The sequence below is a fragment of the Carcharhinus amblyrhynchos genome, chromosome 2 (assembly GCF_965287045.1).
Source record: "Carcharhinus amblyrhynchos chromosome 2, sCarAmb.v2.hapA, whole genome shotgun sequence".
In the NCBI taxonomy this organism is placed as follows: Eukaryota; Metazoa; Chordata; class Chondrichthyes; order Carcharhiniformes; family Carcharhinidae; genus Carcharhinus; species Carcharhinus amblyrhynchos.
Window position 1 is genome coordinate 20780829 of NC_137325.1, and position 18700 is coordinate 20799528.

The 18700-nt window shown below is 41.6% G+C and overlaps 1 protein-coding gene across 1 annotated transcript in view; it reads left to right on the forward strand.

Annotated features, from left to right (window-relative positions):
* Positions 1–18700, forward strand: part of LOC145353032 (SH3 domain-binding protein 5-like) — a 75228-nt gene that overhangs the window by 46938 nt on the left and 9590 nt on the right. The window contains exons 4-7 of the mRNA XM_080203343.1: positions 4428–4592; positions 8080–8210; positions 8668–8710; positions 11082–11301. Of these exons, the coding sequence (XP_080059469.1) occupies positions 4428–4592; positions 8080–8210; positions 8668–8710; positions 11082–11301 (559 nt within the window). The remainder of the gene's footprint in view (positions 1–4427; positions 4593–8079; positions 8211–8667; positions 8711–11081; positions 11302–18700) is intronic.

The window sequence follows — 18700 nt, forward strand, 5'->3', positions numbered from 1 at the left end:
TGCAAAACCCCAGAGGAACACTAAGAACAACAGTACAGCATTAGTCTAGATTAAAACAAGCATTGCAGCAATTATGCTGCTGCAGTAACAATACACGATGTCAGTTACAGTGCAAGCAGCACCAGTGTTAGAACAGACAATCTTGCACAAGATGCAAGACTCAAATATATTTCTTAAAGGCCCAGTATCACCACACTGAGAAGGAAGGTGAGTTACCCAGTTGTAAATAAACCAAAAGGAAACAATTTTATCTAAATGAGAACCTGGTTCTCTCCTTTGTTGGATGTTTCTCTTTGAACCCTAATGCAAGTTTCATTATATTGTAGCTCTGTTGCATTTGACCTTTCAAATCTATGGAATTGTTTAGTGTTTTAAATTGGTGTGTGCAGGTCCTGCAGTACCAGTGAGCTGAAAGAGATTTTCTTTATCTGCTCCATCAAACACCCTCATGATTTCCAGCACCTTTATTAAATACATGTGTTTATGCAGAGTGAATTTAATATTGCTGGAACATTTGAACCATATGTAGAGCATCGGTGGCTTTAGGGTTGAGAGCCCAGGTTTCAGACAGGAAGTGGTTGCTTGGTTACTGGCCTATTTTAGAATAAGCCACATCTGTCCTTCTTAATTTTTGAGTGTTTCTGTAGGCAATGACTGCTTGATTTACTGGGGAAATTCCTCCTGAAATAACGGTTATTTATTAAAAACGTGTCTGTCTTTGTACCCGTGGGAATACCCTACCCTTGGAGTGCCATTTGTGTGTAGTTTATACTGTCATTCTCTCAGAAGCTAACAAGATTTCTCTTTACATCCCCCTATTATTTGTGTTACTCTTAAGGGTGGATTGGGTATATTTTGTTTTTAAAGTTTAGCTTGTGGTAGCAATTTTTCCCTCAAACATAATGGGTTTAATCTTGTGGAGATTGAATGCCAGCACAGACCTGTTGAGCCCATTTCTTGTGTTGTACCTTCAGTGCTGCAATAGTTCTTGTATTGATGTTGCACCTTATCACATCAGACCACTCTGTGCAATGTATTACCTTTTTGAAGTGCAGTGTGTGATGTGTGGTGAAATGAGAAGAGATGTGAAGTATTGCAGGCACAAACAACTAACTCATAATTTGCATTTGCTACTCAGTTTTGTTGGAATGATGTGTCTTGCTGCTTCAGGCTCTTCTGCAGGATTTGCTGTTCCCTTGTGAACAGAGTTTGCTCAGCTGACCAACAATGGAGGTGATTTGCCTGTTCATTCACAGGAATATGACGTGACCCAGAAGTTTGTCGTGAAATGAATTGAGTTTTATCAGTCCAGCCATTCATTCCGACCACTCATAATTCACGCGCACTTGCGGGGAAGTGTTGCTAATCTTTTTATTCAGAAAACATTCCTCTGCTGTGACAGAGGGTAGCAGAGCTTCAGCAGCAATTAAATTGTTTAACCATTCAGTGTGGTCATTGCAACACTGGCGCTTTGTTTAGAACACTAGGGAGGACTCAGGGATCAAGCAAAATATGCTTAGGCCAAGGAAAAAATGGGAGCGAAGGTCAGATGGAGGATTGGTTAGCTAATAGGAAATGGAGTAAACATAAATGAATGATTTTTCAGTTGGTGAGATATAACCAGTGAAGTGCCACAGGGATCAAATGCTGGGGCCTCAATTACTCATAACGATGACTCGGTTGAAGGGATCAAATTTACTGATGATACAGTGGTAGGAAAATAAGTTGTGAAAAGAGCATGAGGAATCTACAAAGGATATAGATTCAAGGAGTGGGTGAAAATGTGAAATTTTCCAATTTGGCAGGAAGAATAGAAAAGCAGAATATCAAATGGAGCGTGATTACAGAGCTCTTGAGGTATAGAAGGATCTGTATATCCTGTTACATGAATCACGAAAGGTTACTATGCAGGTACAGTAAGTAATTAAAGTTTTAAACTTTATTTATTGGTGTCACAAATAGGCTCACATTAACACTGCAAAGATGTTACGTGAAAATTCCCTAGTCACCACACTCCAGCGCTTGTTCGGGTACGCTGAGGGAGAATTTAGCATGGACAATGTACCTAATCAGCACGTTTTTCAGACTGTGGGAGAAACCAGAGCACCCAGAGGAAACCCAAGCAAACAAAGGGAGGATGTACAGACTCCGCACAGTAATCCAAGCTGGTAATTGAACCAGGGTCCCTGGTGCTGTGAGGCAGCAATGTTAACCACTGTGCCATTGAGCCACCCAAGGTAGGAAGATTTAGGAAGGTAAATGGACTATTGTCATTTATCACAAGGGCAATGGACTGTAAAACTAGGAATTTTTTGCCACAGCTGTACAGGGCATTGGTGAGATCATATCTGAAGTACTGTTCTGTTTTTCTCTCCTTCCTAAGGATGTAAATGCATTAGAAGTAGATAAGAGAAAGTTCACTTGACTGATCGCTGGGATGGAGGGGGTGGGGTTACCTTATGAGGAAAGGTTGGACAGATTTGGCCTGTATCCATTGGAGTTTAGAAGATTGACAGGTGATCTTATTGAAACTTAAGATCCTGAGGGGGTTTGACAGGGTGGTTGCTGAATGGATATTTCCCCTTGTGGGGGAGACTGGGACTCAGGGACACAGCTAAGAAATAAGGTGACCCTGGGACCTATTTCCTAGCTCCTCAGTGTTGCGTTTGGGGAGTACCCCAGTCATGCACTAGGGAATCCCTTTTTGGAATTTCCCATGTAAGGGTTTATTTGGCAATTGTTCAGAGTACTGACTTCCCCTGGAGAATTGTACTGCGCTTAAAACCATCCATGAAAACAAATTAGTTTGGTCCTACATGTATTCAGCTGATCTTTCTCTTCTTCTGCCCTGTAACACTGTATTCTGCAGCCTATCCTTTCCTTCTCCCCATGTACTTTACAAATGTTATGTTTTGCCTGTATCCACACAAGAAATAATACTTTATACATTATTCCAGTAAGTGACAATAAGTCAAATTCAATTGCTAACTTTGGATGGTACTACCAATTTGTATGCTCATAATTACTCTGAAAGAGTTAAAAGAAAGCACTTTCAACTTCAGAGTAGCAATTTTAAAGACCCAAAAACGAACATTGTATGGGGTAAACCCCACCCCCTGCTCTGGAGCTGCTTTGCTGTTCCTGTCTCTCACCAAGCCTGAGTCAGGAAGGCCAGGGAGACAGAGACTTTGGAATGCCAGCAAAGGCAAGCGGCTATGAAATGGCAATCTGCTGGTGATTGTCACTCCAAGAAGCTGCATTTTAAGACGGAGATGAATTTTTTTTCTCTCGGAAGTTCACGTGTCTTTGTAACTCTCTTCTGCAAAGAGTGGTGAAAGCAGGATCATTGAATATTTTCAAGGCAGGATTTGTGCCTTAGTATACTGCCCTAGATAAAAGAAAAACTTACATTTATATAATTGTCTTTTGTAACCACACCACGTTCCAGAGTGCAGCCAATTAAGTTCTTCTGAAGTATAGTCACTGTTGAATGCAGGAAACGACAAAACTTGGCTCGCTCCCACAAACAGCAGTTTTACAAGTTAGCTGAGGAATAAATGTTGATTAGGAATTCCCTAACTCTTCCTCAAATGGGGTCTTCCAATTCCACTCAAGGGAAGATAGGGCTTCAGTTTAATGTCCCATCAAAAAGACAGCGCAAAAGGAGCGGGCACTGCACTGGAGTAGCATTATGTACTTCACTCTCAGGTGTTGGACTTGAATCCTGACCTTTGGGTCAGATCATTGGTAGTTATTTCCTTGTTTTCATGAGAAACATTACAAAGTTTAAAAGGAATTTAAAAATAAATCCCCACAATGTGGCTAGTGCTTTGTCTAATATCTTGGTCTTCATTTCCATAAAAATGTAATTGGACCGTTGTTTAGTCATGGTTCCTGGTGGCTCTCGTTATCCCACTCCCATTTTCTGTTTCATGCCCATCACATTCTTGTTTCATTCTTTGAATGTATTTGTTCTTGGGATATGAATATTGCTCGGAAGGTAAACAGTCATTGCTCCTGGCTAGTTTCTTTGAGAAGAGAGTGCATTTTCACGAACTGTTGCAATCCTTGTGATGATGGTGCTCCCAGGGTTTGATGGCAAATCCAAGATTTTCACCCCATGACAATGAAGGAAAATGACTTGTGTACAAGCCAGGATGATGTGTGACTTGGACTAAAATTTGGAAGTGATGATATTTACTTTTCTTCACCTGCTTGGTTGTAGAGCTCATGGACTTGAGAGGGGCAGTTGAAGTAATCTTCGAGTTACTGTAGTGCGTCCTATCAATTGTATACACAGTGCACCAGTGATAGAAGGAATGGAAATTGAATCCCATTAATTGTCCTGCATTAAACTTTGTCGAGGACTTTTGGTTTCACATATTCTTATTTCTTATAAGTGCCCTGTTTATTTCCTTTCCCCAAAGGCACAGCTGGAGGCCCAGAAAGCTACTCAGGATTTTCAAAGAGCCACTGAGGTGTTGCGGGCAGCCAAGGAGACTATTGCTCTGGCTGAACAGAGGCTGCTGGAAGATGAGGAACGGCAGTTTGATTCAGCATGGCAAGAGATGCTTAATCATGCAACACAGCGGGTATGTTGAACCCTAATCCGATCCCACAGGTTTATATCCTCTACCAGTCTCCTTGGAGCCTGTCTGTCGGATGCTTTTCTGAGATTTTGGACTCGTACTGAGATTAGGGTGCAAAGAAAATCTTGGTCTTCCTTGGAATGTTCACTTGGTTTTGTCTCCCACGTTTCCTTCTGTAGGATGCTGAATCTGATTCCCCAAGGTATGTTATGAAACAGGATCGGATGCTTTGCTCCAGGAGTAATCCTACTGACAAATTAGGGATCTTTTGTCTTGTATACCTAACCCCACCTTCCATTCCTTTAAACCAAAAAATTCAGGGGACCTTTTCATCTATAAACAAGAATTCATCATTTATTTCCTAAATAAACACCTCATGGCCAAACGAGTAATTATCCTGCTTTCCCAGCATCTAAGCTACCTGTTTTCCAGACACAGCGACTGCCTGTAGATCAAAACTGAACTCTAAAACATTCCCCTTAAACTTATGCTAGAACTGTGTACAACACTCTCCTTTAATGCTGTAAATTTCCCTTGAAGTGCTTCTTGATAAAGATCCTGCTTGCCAACATCAGTGGTTTGTGAAATGTAACACTTCAGTTGAGCCTAGAATTATTGCTCTGTTCATTGCAGAAGCAACTTCTGCTGAGACACCATTATGTTAGCATTACAGATGGTAAAATCAGAGCCAGACCACCTGATCACTGTCTAACCCCAAGACTGCTGCCCAAATTCAATTATTGTAGAATCTTACCGCATAGGCTAAATGGCCTCGTTCTATCATGTCTGTATCTACTCTTTACAAAAGGTATCCAATGGGTTCCTCTGCTCCTTCCTTGTAGCCCAGCAAATCTTTTCTTTTCCAGTATTTTCCCAATTCCCTTCTGAAATTACAGTTGAATCTGCCTCCAGCAACCTTTCAATTAATGTATTCCAGATGGTAGCAATTTGCTGTGTTTTCTTAAAAAAAAACTTCCCTCCTGATTGTCTTAAACTATTGTTCTCTGACTATAATGACTTCTCCGCCTTTGGAAACAATTTTTCCTTATTTATTCTATCAATACACTTAATAAATTTGAATATGCCTGTTAAATTTCCCCACAGCTTCCTCTGTGCTGAGGAGAACAAACTCCTTTTGCTAGGTTCCTTTCTCTGCCATATCACGACACTTCCTCATTTAGGACTGTGATCACTGCAGTCGAAGCTAAAAACCTCTCACCGACTGCAGCTGTCAACAGGAAGTTGCGTTTTTCCTCCTTGCAGACTGATTAATCTGGAATTTGCATTTGCCCAATCTATTACTGTAACTATCTGGAAATCTTTGCACTCTGAGGCAAGGAAGAGGAGGAAGAGGAGTCATGCGGTCGGTGCCAGGGACGTGTCAAACCTGCAATAACAACCCCTTCCTAATTGTGAAAAGAGAAATAGTGATGTTCTCATATTCCTCTGGGCACTGCAGTGTTTTGTTTATCGGGCTTGTGATGACAAAACAGGAAAGCCCCATTTTGTAATTATAATTACTCCAACTACGGTTACCGTTGGGGAGGGATTTCACCCCCTTAGCTTTGTTTCAGATTTACAGTTGCCACTTGTAGGCATTAGACTCTTAGGGAGGAGTTTTCCCATCCTGCCCACCAAGACTTGTTGCAGGCAGGACATGGACCTTGCAATAGGTCAGCTGGCTGCTGGCGGGATTTTCTGGTCTTGGGGTGAGCGTGGCTGGAAAATCCCGTCCCTAGAGGCAAGTGATAAACTGTTGAAACTGAACGTTATGGTTCAGAAGTATTATTTATTCTTTAGTGTGACAAGTAGACTTACATCAACAATGCAATGAAGTTACTGTGAAAATCCCCTAGTCGCCGTACTCTGGCATCAGTTTGGGTACAATGAGAGAGAATTTAGCATGGGTAGTGCACCTAACCAGCACATCTTTCAGACTGTGGGAGGAAACCCATGTGGACATGGGGAGAATGTGCAGACTCTGCACAGGCAGTGGCCCAAGCCGTGTATTGAACTCGGGTCCCTGACGCTGTGAGGCAGCAGTGCTAACCACCATGTCACCCATTTCATTGTTGCACCTGTACCTGAGATAATTCTATATTATTTCCTGCCAATGTGGAATGGAAAAACAGATGCCAATTGCACATCGTTTAAGTGACTAATTTTGGTTATTTTTCATTATTGCTGTTGAATTCTGATTCAATCTGATGCTTTTGCGAAGTGTTTGAATGGCAGTCCACACAGTGAAGAATGACAGATGAATTTGTTTCTCTATAAATTCAGCCACATTCTATTGGGGCAATGACCTCCTCTTGACCTGTGCAATCACAAATGATATCTATTATTGTTGGAGCTTCCTAATTGGTCAATTTCCTTATCATATCTGTTAACATTGACCATAATTGTGGATATGTATGACTTGAAAATATAGGCCAGTTAAAAGGAGGAAGTGACGGCTGGTGCTCCATATGTGTTTTCAAAATCCAATCTACCCCAATGCAGAATCTGTAGGCAGAGGATCTGCTTTTCTGGTGTGTGAATATCTGCTTCATGAGGCTCAGATTTTCAGGGCAAGTAATTGGTGACATTTGCAACTTCCAGGAGCAAATATCCTTATCTGAGGTGCAGGTGGGTACCATTTGCCAGTGACCTTCTGGTTGGCTATCATTGGAACCAACATTGCACCCCCCTCCACATCCCAGTTCTTGCCTGTCCCTGCAGTACTTTGCCCATTTCTCTAAAGAGAGGAAACAGAGTTACGTGAGAAATGCTTTCGTGGAGAGGAGGGAAGAACAATATTTGTGAAGGGTAACTGAGGCACCTGTGATGGATGTCACAAAGGGAAGGGTGGATGTGAGAGCTGGCTGTTCAGCTGAGGTTTTTGAATGCCTGGGGGGAGTGTTCTGAGTGGAGCTGCAATGTATGTTGGTTTGAGGAGTGTTGCACATGAGAATACAGGGTAGGTCAACGTGCAACATCCAAAAGTGTTATACCACTTGTCTTTCCCACCCTTCTGAGGTCCTTGAATGTATTGAAAGGTTATCACAGCTGGGATTTGAGGGATCATCTTGCTGCTGAAGCCTTTGGCCATTTCTGTTCACATCTGCTTGGTTTGACAGGCTGATCTCTTTCCCCCTCCTCCCCATCTTTAGGAACCTTCACCTTGCCTCCATTCCTCAGATTACACAATAAGACCTCTAGATAAAAACCTGACACTCCGGAACGGGTAAGGAAGATCCTTTCCAGGTCCCCCCTCCATTCCTGTGATTGCTGGTTCCTGAGGCTTCGATGTCCAAGTCAGCCATTCTGATCTCTGTCAAGGTCCCTTGAACTGGAAATCCTTCCTTTCACAGACAAAATTTAAACAAAGCATGAATGGACCATTAGTGGCCCTGGCTGTGTGTGTATTTTTTTGTAAGTTAATTTTTTAAAAGGCTGTTACTACATGTTCGTTAGTAGAGCTCACAACTCTGATTCTTTCTCTGCCCAGGTCATGGAAGCAGAACAGACCAAGACAAGAAGTGAGTTGTTACACAAAGACACAGCGATGAAGTACAACGCAGCGATGAGCAGGATGAAGCAGTTGGAGAAAAAACTGAAAAGAGCCATTAATAAAAGCAAGTGAGTGATCTCCACCCAAACCCTGCATCCTGCACTCTGCTCCCTTCCCTTCAAACCTACTCCAGGCTATCCTGAGGTTGTGATAGGCGCTATATCAATGAAAGTTCATTCTTTTGTATCTCTTGCCATATTGAGAAGAAAAATTAGCAGCACAGCCTGCTAATTTTATCTTTGGTTTCAACCATGCACCATTGCCTTGTGGTATAACTCCTGATAGCCAGTCGGTGAAGGATAAAACTGAAACTGATCTTTGCTCAGTTGAGATTTATTCACAGTGTGAGACATTACAGGTGCATCCTTCTAGACTTGGGAACATCATAGTATCAGTCAGTGTTTATTTACATATCCCCAAGTAACAACCCAATTAATGCTCTCCACCTGTTTATCATTATACACAGTTTATTTGCAATTAAACCATATAACTCATTGTAATATGTGCATTTTCTCTCTTGTGTAGACCTTATTTTGAACTCAAAGGAAAATATTACCTGCAGCTAGAGGTAAGCATTTTCTTGACATTCTCTATGCTATCCATTGCTTGTATTACTATGGACATAGGAAAAATTCAGTATGAATTGTTGAACAAGCATAGATGATACAGATATATTTTGGTTGAGAATGCTTTACGTAAACCCAGTACGGGGACATGTGTTCACACATGTATATTCAGTAACCAAGGAAGTGGCGATAACGACAATCAAAAAACACTCGCACACTGTTTTCCATCCTGTAATTTAAGCAGAAATTGCATCAAAAGATAAAATTTCACATGAATTGACCATGTAAATATCAATGCTGAAACCACATGGCCAATGATGCTGCCTATTACCATGTTTTTTTACCAATCAGAAATGCAGTTAGCTACATCTGGATTCCAAACTAGCCTTGAGATCAGTAACTAATATATTGGACAACACTGGATCAGCCTAATGCTAATGGAAAAACAGTTATTTTGTCACACCGTTCATTCATCACTGGTGGTAGCAGGCTTGGTGATGATGAGAAAGCAAGTGAGAGTTTTTGTGCTGAAGCTAGTACTGAGTGGTCATGGGCACTTAAGTGTCCAGCCACTGCAATCGAGTGGGTTTTTTTTTGCTATGGGGAGGTTAGGTTTTCCTCCTGAACCCCACTCCATGCTCCACTAAGATCTGCAGGCTTCTCATTTCAGGTCAGTAGCTAACTATCTCTCTTGGAAGTGGACAGTAGGTGAAGATGCAGCCTGGGTGTGATGTTTCTATCAAAAGGAAGTCGATTGAATTCGATCAGAGCAAGCAGTCAAATTGTAGAACAGAGCCAAAGTAAAGGGAATTGATGGAAAGACAAAAATAAATCGCCCTATTTTACTGCATCTCCCTCATCTGTTCTAATGGATTTGCTTTTGGTATTTCTGAACACTGACCTGAAGTTATAGATTTAAGTATATCATCCTTACTCCTGCAGTTCCTCATTAAATAAAAATTTAAATCCCAGCCCACAAACTACTAAAGCAGTGTTCACATCCGCAGAATGATAAATGCGTTTATCTGCACTTGGGATAACGTGATAAATTGATATTGTAGATAAAAGCAAATTACTGTGGATGCTGGAATCTGAAACCAAAAGAGAGAATGCTGGAAAATTTCAGCAGGTCTGGCAGCATCGGCAAGGAGAGAAAAGAGCTGACGTTTCGAGTCCAGATGACCCTTTGTCAAAGCCCAATGCTTCAAGTCCAGATGATGACAAAGGGTCACCTGGGCTCAATGTCAGCTCTTTTCTCTCCTTACAGATGCTGCTAGAGCTGCTGAGATTGTCCAGCATTTTCACTTTTGGAAATTGATATTCTATTCAATTTTGTTTACAATTTAAATTAGCTTGGATATTTTGTGTTTTTTTTGTTACAGATCCTGCAAGTCTTTTTTTTGCGCATTTTACAGTGCGCTAAATGCTTTGGTCTGTACTGGCTGCTGAGTTTGTTATACAGGTTCACTCATCAGTGCAACCCATTGAGGATTGTTTGTGGGAAGCATTCCTTCACAGAAAGGATAGAGATTCTGGAACTCTCTTCCTCAAAAAGCATGCTGGCTGTCTGCTTGACCTTTTTGAGGCTGGAGTAGATTTTTCTTTGGTAAGGGTATCGAGGGATTATAGAGTAAAGGTGTGAAAATGAAGCTGAGATCAGCATCAGCTGTGAGCTGATTGAAAAGCAGGGCAGTCTTACAGTGTCCTTTTCCCGATTATATGTAAAATGGCAGGATCTGCAATTTCTCTATCAAAGGTGGATAGAACAAAAGAAAACTGGGTTACCACAGTGACATGCTAGAACCCTCAAATTCCTTCATGAGCGTAGGGTGATGAGAATGTGGAAACTGCTGCTACATTGAAACAGGTAATAGTGGTACATTTAAGGAGAGGATCGATGCAAATATGAGAGAGAAAGGAATAGAGGGATAAAGTATCTGGTGGGAAGAGATAATCAGAGCCAGAGAAGGTTTGCAAGGAGTGTAAGCCAAATTGGGTTGAATTATTTGTTTTTGTGTTGTTTATGTTATGTGATTTTTAAAAAGTAGTCTTTGGAATAAATTTCTTTCATTTACCTCCAATGATGTGGGAGCTTTTGACAGAACATGAGCCTAGCCCTGTAACCTCTCGACAAATTGGGATTTGATGCATTTAACAGATTAGATGGATTTTCCATCGTAAATGGGTGGGGTTACAGGGATTTGACAAGGGAGAGGGCCTGGGTAAGATCCTGTCAGAGAGTCGGTGTGGACTCGATGGGCTGAATGGCCTTCTCCACTGTAGGGATTCTATGATTAACTAAACCTTTATCAAATTGTACACAAGTTTGGAAAGTGTGGCTGCATTTTAAATTCTCTGCTTTTGATTTGTTAGCAACTGAAGAAAAATGTAGATGAACTACAAGCCAAGCTGTCAGCAGCCAAAGGGCAGTACAAAGCTGCCTTGAAGAACCTAGAGATGATCTCTGATGAGATTCATGAAAGGAGACGCTCCAATATGATGGGACCCAGGGGAAGAGGAGTTGGTGCTGAAGGAAATGAAACTTCCCTGGAAGATCTATCTAGTTTGAAGACTGAACCTGATGAATTGTCCAGTAAGTGTTCCATGTGGATACGATTGTATTATTACTTATTTGGCGGCATTTTATTAGTGACTTCTAATGATTGTCCACAGGTCTCTTCTCTTGTGCAACCACTGCCTTTCAGGTTGCCAATATGGAACTTAAATAAGAACATAAGAAATAGGAGCAGGAGTAGGCCATCCAGCCCTTTGAGCCTGCCCCGCCATTCAATAAGATCATGGCTGATCTGTCGCTGCTCAGTTCCACTTTCCCGCCCTCTCCCCATAACCCTTAATCCCCTCTCCTATCAAAAACCCATCAACCCGCGTCTTAAAAATATTTAGCGAGGCAGCCTCCACCACTTCAACGGGCAGAGAATTCCAGAGATTCACCACCCTTTGAGTGAAGAAGTTCCTCCTCAACTCCGTTCTAAACCGCCCCCCTTTTATCTTGAGGCTGTGCCCCCTAGTCCTATTGTCTTTTTTGAGCGGGAAGAGTCTTTCCACCTCTATCCTATCCATCCCATTCATCATCTTATACGTCTCAATGAGATCTCCTCTCATTCTTCTAAACTCTAATGAGTACAAGCCCAGTTTATTCAGCCTCTCCTCATAGCTCAACCCCCTCAACTCCGGTATCAGCCTAGTAAATCTCCTCTGCACTCCCTCCAAGGCCAAAATATCTTTGCACAGGTGCGGCGCCCAAAAATGCACACAGTACTCCAGTTGCGGCCTCACCAATGCCCTATACAGCTGCAGCAAGACCTCCCTACTTTTATATTCAATCCCCTTCGCTATGAAGGCCGGCATCCCATTCGCCTTCCTGACCACCTGCTGCACCTGCAAGCTGGGTTTTTGTGACTCATGCACAAGGACCCCGAGGTCCCTCTGCACCGTCGCCTGCTGCAGTTTTTCGCCCCGTAAGTAATAGTCCTTCCTACCATTCTTCCTACCAAAGTGGACCACCTCACACTTGCCAACATTAAATTCCATTTGCCATTTCCTGGCCCATTCGCCCAGCCTATCTAGATCCTTCTCCACACCCTCCGCACAATTTGCCGTTCCCCCAATCTTGGTGTCATCAGCAAAAAAAAAACTTTCTAAACAATTTTCCAATTTAGTTTCTTCTGATCCTTATCCTTGTCCAGTTGTACATGCTATTAACAAACTAGGAGCTGCAGCTTCTTCCCTGTTACCATAATAGTCCAACTGGCCAAACTAAATGCATATAGTGTACACTTAACTTTATTGACCACATTTCTTCCTCCTAAAGATTCCGAGAATAGATCGTGTGCTGCATGTACTTTGTGACTTCTTCAAAGCAGTTAGCATTTCCCCGTACCCTGCCACATCTTGTCGGTTTTGTTTATTATGGAACAACAAAGATTTTCCAGTTATTAGCAGAAATTGCAACAAACCACAGCTGCCACAGATTTGCTAAGTGGGCCTGCAGGCATAATCATAATACTGAATGCATTCAGAACATACAAATTGGGAGCAGGGGTAATTCATTCAGCCTCTTGAACCTGTTCTGTCATTCAGTGTGATCACGGCTGATATGATTGTGGCCTTGGGGCCACTTTATGAATTGCATTCTTCATAACTGACTGTCAGCAGTGATGCCATTTAGTTCTCAAGTATTAGCAGAACAGAACCAGCTGCAGTGTAATTATTGAACTTGAGGAGGCAGATACAAGGGAAACCAAGACAGCCTGAAATGTCTTTCAAGGGTTAGCGCTAGCACTCTCACTGCTTTGTGTTCAAGACCCACTCGGCTTCAGTGCAGCACTGAGTGTCGCAATGTCAGAGTTGAATTGAATTGAATCAAATCAATTCAATTCTGAATTGTTATTGTCAAATGTATTGGGATACAGTGAAAAGTATTGTTTCTTGCGAGCTGTTACGGACAAAACACACTGTTCATAGAGTACATAGGGGAGAAGGAAAGGATAGGATGCAGAATATAGTGGTGCAGTTACAGATAGAGTGAAGAGAAAGATCAGCTTAATGTGTGATAGAACCATTCAAACATCTGATGGTAATGGGCAGAAGCTGTTCTTGACTCGATTGGTATGTGTTTTCAGACTGTTATATCTTTTTTCCGACGGAAGAAGTGGGGAGAGAAAATGTCCGGGGCACGTGAGATCCTTGATTATGCAGAGGTTCTGTCTTTTGAATAGGATGATGTACTGAGACCCCCTTCTGCTCTCTTACTTCATGGAAAAGATCCTGTGAAGCTCTTTAAATATCCTGGGTAACATTTATCCCTCAGCTAGCATCACTGAATCAGGTTATTTAACTCGTTGATTTTTTGTGGGACTTTACCGTGCTATATATAATTTGCTATATAGCCACTGTAAATATAGTTTGAAAGTGTTTCTCTGGCTGAAGCTTGTGAAAAGTGCCATAGAGATTGGAAAATTTTACGTCCATGAGAAGACAAATAGGATCTCAGTTTAACATTTTGTCCAAAAGATAGCAGGGGCAATTCTCGTGAAAATTGCAGTAAATCGCGTTGGTTTTTTCCAGCGGATTTTAAAAGTAAATCTCCCACACTCTGTGCAATGCTGAATGCAATAGCGTGAATCACTCTTAAAAAGCTGAGTGTGGGACTTCTCCCCGCTGGCAGCATAGCACTGAGTGGGCCACTGCGCATGTGCCAAGCTGTCTTGGTGGAGGTCACAGCATGTGTAGTAGTCCTGCACTGTTGGCCTCCCGACAGGCTGGCCAGTCCCGGTCGCTGGCCTCCCTCCCTCCTCCGCAGATCCCAACTGCAGAGTGTCAGCGGGATCCACCCCCACTGATCACCCCATCAGGCCCCGCTCTCCCCCTTGCAGCGGGATGGGAGAATTGCCCCCACCATCTCTGACAATGCAGCACTCCCAAAATGAGCATCCTTTTTAAACACTGATGCTGAACTTCTAATAACGATTTTCAAAGTTTATTCTACTTGTTATTTTGGAGGTTTGAGTTTTAATTTGTGTGAAAAAAGGGAGAAAAGTTTAAAATTAATAGAAAATGCTGAGAAAATCCTATGTTTTAAAGACCTGTTTTTATATTGGATGTTGCTTTAAAAAAAACAAAGCAGAGGATTTACAAAAAAAGGAAAATATAACTGACGCCCCATAATTACTTTGAGTTCATGGACAGCACTTCATGGGATTCACCGACCGATCCAATAAACCCCTTGATCCCTATATTTAGCTGAGGTTTTGAGTACTTGGCTAATCCCAGGCGGCACGGTAGTTAGCACTGCTGCTTCACAGTGTCAGGGACCCAGGTTCAATTCCGGCCTTGGGTGACTGTGTGGAGTTTGCATATTCTCCCCGTGTCTACGTGGTGCTCCGGTTTCCTCCGATAGGTGGATTGGCCATGCTAAATTGACCCTCGTTTCAGGGGGATTAGCAGGGTAAATGTGTGGGGTTATGGGAATACATCCTGGGTGGGATTGTGGTAGGTGCAAACTCGATGAGCCAAATGGCCGCCTCCTGCATTGTAGAGATTCTATGAATCCCAACTTTCACCTATCGTTGTGGTGAAGGATAATAAAAATAGTTAGGGATATGCATAGGAAAAGAGTGATAAATAAAGCTTTGGTGTGAGACACCAGTCAGTTACCACCCTCCTGAATATTTAAACATTACGTGCATTACTGATCTTGATCGTAAAACAAATGCAACACTTCGTATTTATGTAGAGTCTTTAATGTGGAGAATCATTCCATTGGGATTAATCGAGTGGGCACTCTGCCACAGGAGATATTATGAGGAGTAACTAATTGGATACAATAATGTGTTTTTAATCTTAATGTTAAGACAAAGAGGATTACTTGTGACTTCATTCATGTGACTGCAGATAAATGCAGAGTATTGTGACTTGCTTTGAATTAGCTTCTGTAGTACCAGCTTTGTAAACACAGCTTCACAAATCATCTTTATCCATGCTTTCACTTCTCGTTTGTCTATATCAAATGGCACCCGTCATCATTCCTTATAAATCCCCATTTAAAGGTCTTATAGAAGGAAATTTAATTAAAAATAGATAATGCACTGTATTGTATGAAGCTACCCATAGGAAAAACAATGTACTGAGTAATCTTGAATATCTTGGTAGTAAATTCATCTTTGCCTGAAGCATAGAGCAATGGCTTGTTAGTGGTTACACACTCCCCTGTCAATCAGAAGCTGCGCTCTGGATCTGAGTGCCTAATCTATGTTGACAATCCCAATGCAGTACTTAAGGGAGTGCTGCACTGTCAGAGATGTTATCGTTTAGAAGGGACGTTGAATCTAGGCCAGGTCTCTCCTTTTGGATGAAGAGATCTCGGCACCATCCAAGGAAGATCAGGGCTTCCCAGTATTCTGGGCAATATTTATTCCCCAATCTGAAGCAAAATAGACTACTTGAACAGCGCTGACATTAGCAGAAAAGTTTGTAGATTGCACAGAAAATATTTTGGGTAAATATTTCTGGAATCAAAATTAGCAGCAAGACATTTTTATTTTCCACTTTGGAATTTTTCGACTGGCCTCCAAAGGCAAGATGGCCAATCTTGACTCACTGGTTCCACCTGTATTTCCTGCAAACTGTAGGCCAGAGTACTATATTCATCACTGAATATTTCAATTGGTCAGCATGATGAGGCCTAGAGTTTGATCCCAGTACAATGCAATCTTATAGGTGAGTGAGAATGGGGAAATTTACTAAAAGTAAGAGAAGAAAATTATTTCAACGCCGTTTTAGATTAAATCATTTAGTTAGAACAGAATGATTATGTTTGATTTATATAGTTGAACTTGATTGTTAAGTACTTTTTTGTCTCCTTTTACTCATGCTTTGTGACTTTGTTCTGACTCTTTTATTCATGGTTTGTTCTATAATTTGCAGGGAAGAAGCCATTAATTTTGCATAGTATCAAAAAAGATTTTCCTATTAACCATATACTGTTGCTAATTAAGTGGTCTCGAAGTAGATCTCTGGTAAATTTTAGTCATTTTAATTGGAAGGTTAGTGCACAATTTATTTGTTGACAGTGTCTCTCGACTAACTAGTAAATGTAACGAAATAAGCTCCTGCGATTTTCTTTCAAAGCTTAATGAGCAGTTTGCAATTGGCAAAGAGAGCAAAAGACCATAAGTAAAAGGAATAGGAGTAGGCTGTTTGGCCCTTTGAGCCTGCGCTGCCATTCAGTAGGATCATGGCTGATCTGATATTCCTCACATCCACTTTCTTGCCCTTTTGCCATTCTTTTGATTACTTCACCGATCAAAAATCTAAGATGGCCTTAAATATACACAAGGACTCTGCCCCACAGCTCTCTTAGGGCGGCATGGTCACACAGTGGTTAGCACAGCTGCCTCAGAGTGCCAAGGACCTGGATTCGATTCCTGGCTTGGGTCACTGTCTGTGTGGCGTTTGCATGTTTTCTCCAGGTGCTCCCTCCCACAGTCCAAAGATATGCAGGTTAGGTTGATTGACCATGCTAAATTGACCCTAGTTTCAGGGGGCTTAACAGGATAAATATGTGGGGCTACTGGGATAGGGTGGGATTGTTGCTGATGCAGGCTCAGTGGGTTGAATGGCCGCCTTCTGTACCGTAGGGATTCTAGATCCCATTCCCTGATCTATGGCAAGGAGTTCTGAAGACTCGCCCTCAGAGAAGAAATTCCTCCTCACTTCAGTCTTAAATTGATGTCCATTTATTCTGAGACTATGCCCTCTAGTTCTAGACTCTCCCATGAGGGCAAACATCCTCTCAGCATTCACCCTGTCAAATCCCTTAAGAATCTTACATGGTTCAATTGAGGTCACTTCTCATTTCTCTCAACTCCATTGGGTAGGGTCCCAATATGTTTTACCTTTCCTCGTAAGACAGTCCCTCCAGTATAGGAGATCATCCTAGTGAACCTTCTCTGAACTGCCTCTGATGAAATAAATTATTTCCTTTAAATAAAGGGACCAAAACTGCTTGCACTATTCCAGATGTGGTCTTACCAGTCCCTTGTACGGTTGCAGCAAGACTTTCTTACTCTTATACTCCGACCTGTTGATATAAGGGCCAACATTCTATTAGCCTTCCTGATTACCTGCTACATCTTGTACTAGCTTTCTGTGTTTTGTGCACAAGTATTCCAAGTCCCTTTATGTTGCAGCTTTTTGCAGTTTTTCTCCATTTAAATAATACTTTTTCGTTATCCCTTCAAAAATGAACAACTTCACATTTTCCCACATTGTATCTCCAATTGCCAACTCGTTGTCCTTACTTAACCTATCAATATCTCTTTGTAAACTGTTTTTACCCCTCTTATAACTTGCCTCTCCACTTATTTCGGTGTCATCTGCAAATCTGGCTACAGTTCATTCTCTTCCTTCCTCCATGTCATTAGTATATATTATAGACAGTTGCAGTTCTAGCACTGATCCCTGTGGAACACCAGTGGTTACAAGTTCTCAAAGTGAAAAGGAGCCCCTTATCCCCACTCGCTGTTTCTTGTCCTTTAGCCAATTGTCTATCCATGCCAATATACTACTTCCAACACCACAAACTCATATCTTGTGGCTTAACCTTTTGTAAGGTACCTTGTCAAATGCGTTCTGGAAGCCCAAGTACAACACATCAACTGGTCCCCCTATACACTCTGGTTGAGACTTCCTCAAAAAACTAATATATTAATCAGACACTATTTCCCTTTCATGAGGCCATGCTGTCTCTGCTTGATTAGATTATGATTTTCCAAATGGGCTGCCTGTAATTCCTTAATTGATTCCAACAATAGACGTTAGGCTAATCAACCTATGGTTACCTGCATTTTGCCTCCTTCCCTTTTTGAACAGGGGTATCATATTCCTGGTTTTTCAATCCTCCAGTACTTCTCCAGAATCCAAGGATTTTTGGAAAATTATATCCAATGCATCCACTATTTCTGTAGTTTTTTTTTAGGACCCTGGGATGAAGCCATCAGGGCCTGCAGGCTTATCTGTCTTTAGCCCCTTGATTTATCTAATACTATTTCTCCAGTGATGGCGATGGCACCTAAATCTTCCAATATTCTTTAGTATTAATTGGATGTTTGAAGTATCTTTCACCTCCTCTACCATTTTCTTGTTCCCCATAACTATCACCCCAGATTCATTTTCTAAGAGGTCTGTGTTCACTTTGACCTCTTGCTTCCTTTTTTTATATATTTAAAGAAGATCTTATTGTTAATTTTTATACTCCTTGCTAGTTTGCTCTTTTAGTGTATTTCCTCTCTTTATTATCTTTTTAGTCCTCCTTTACTGGATTCTGAATTTAACCTGATCAGAAGAAATGGCGAGACAGCCTGCTTTTAAATAAATAATAAGCTTTGCAGCATTTGAGAACTCGGGGAACATTTGTCCGATTTTCTGCATTTTGTGCAAAATAAGTGACAGAAACTTCCTTAAAACTTGAG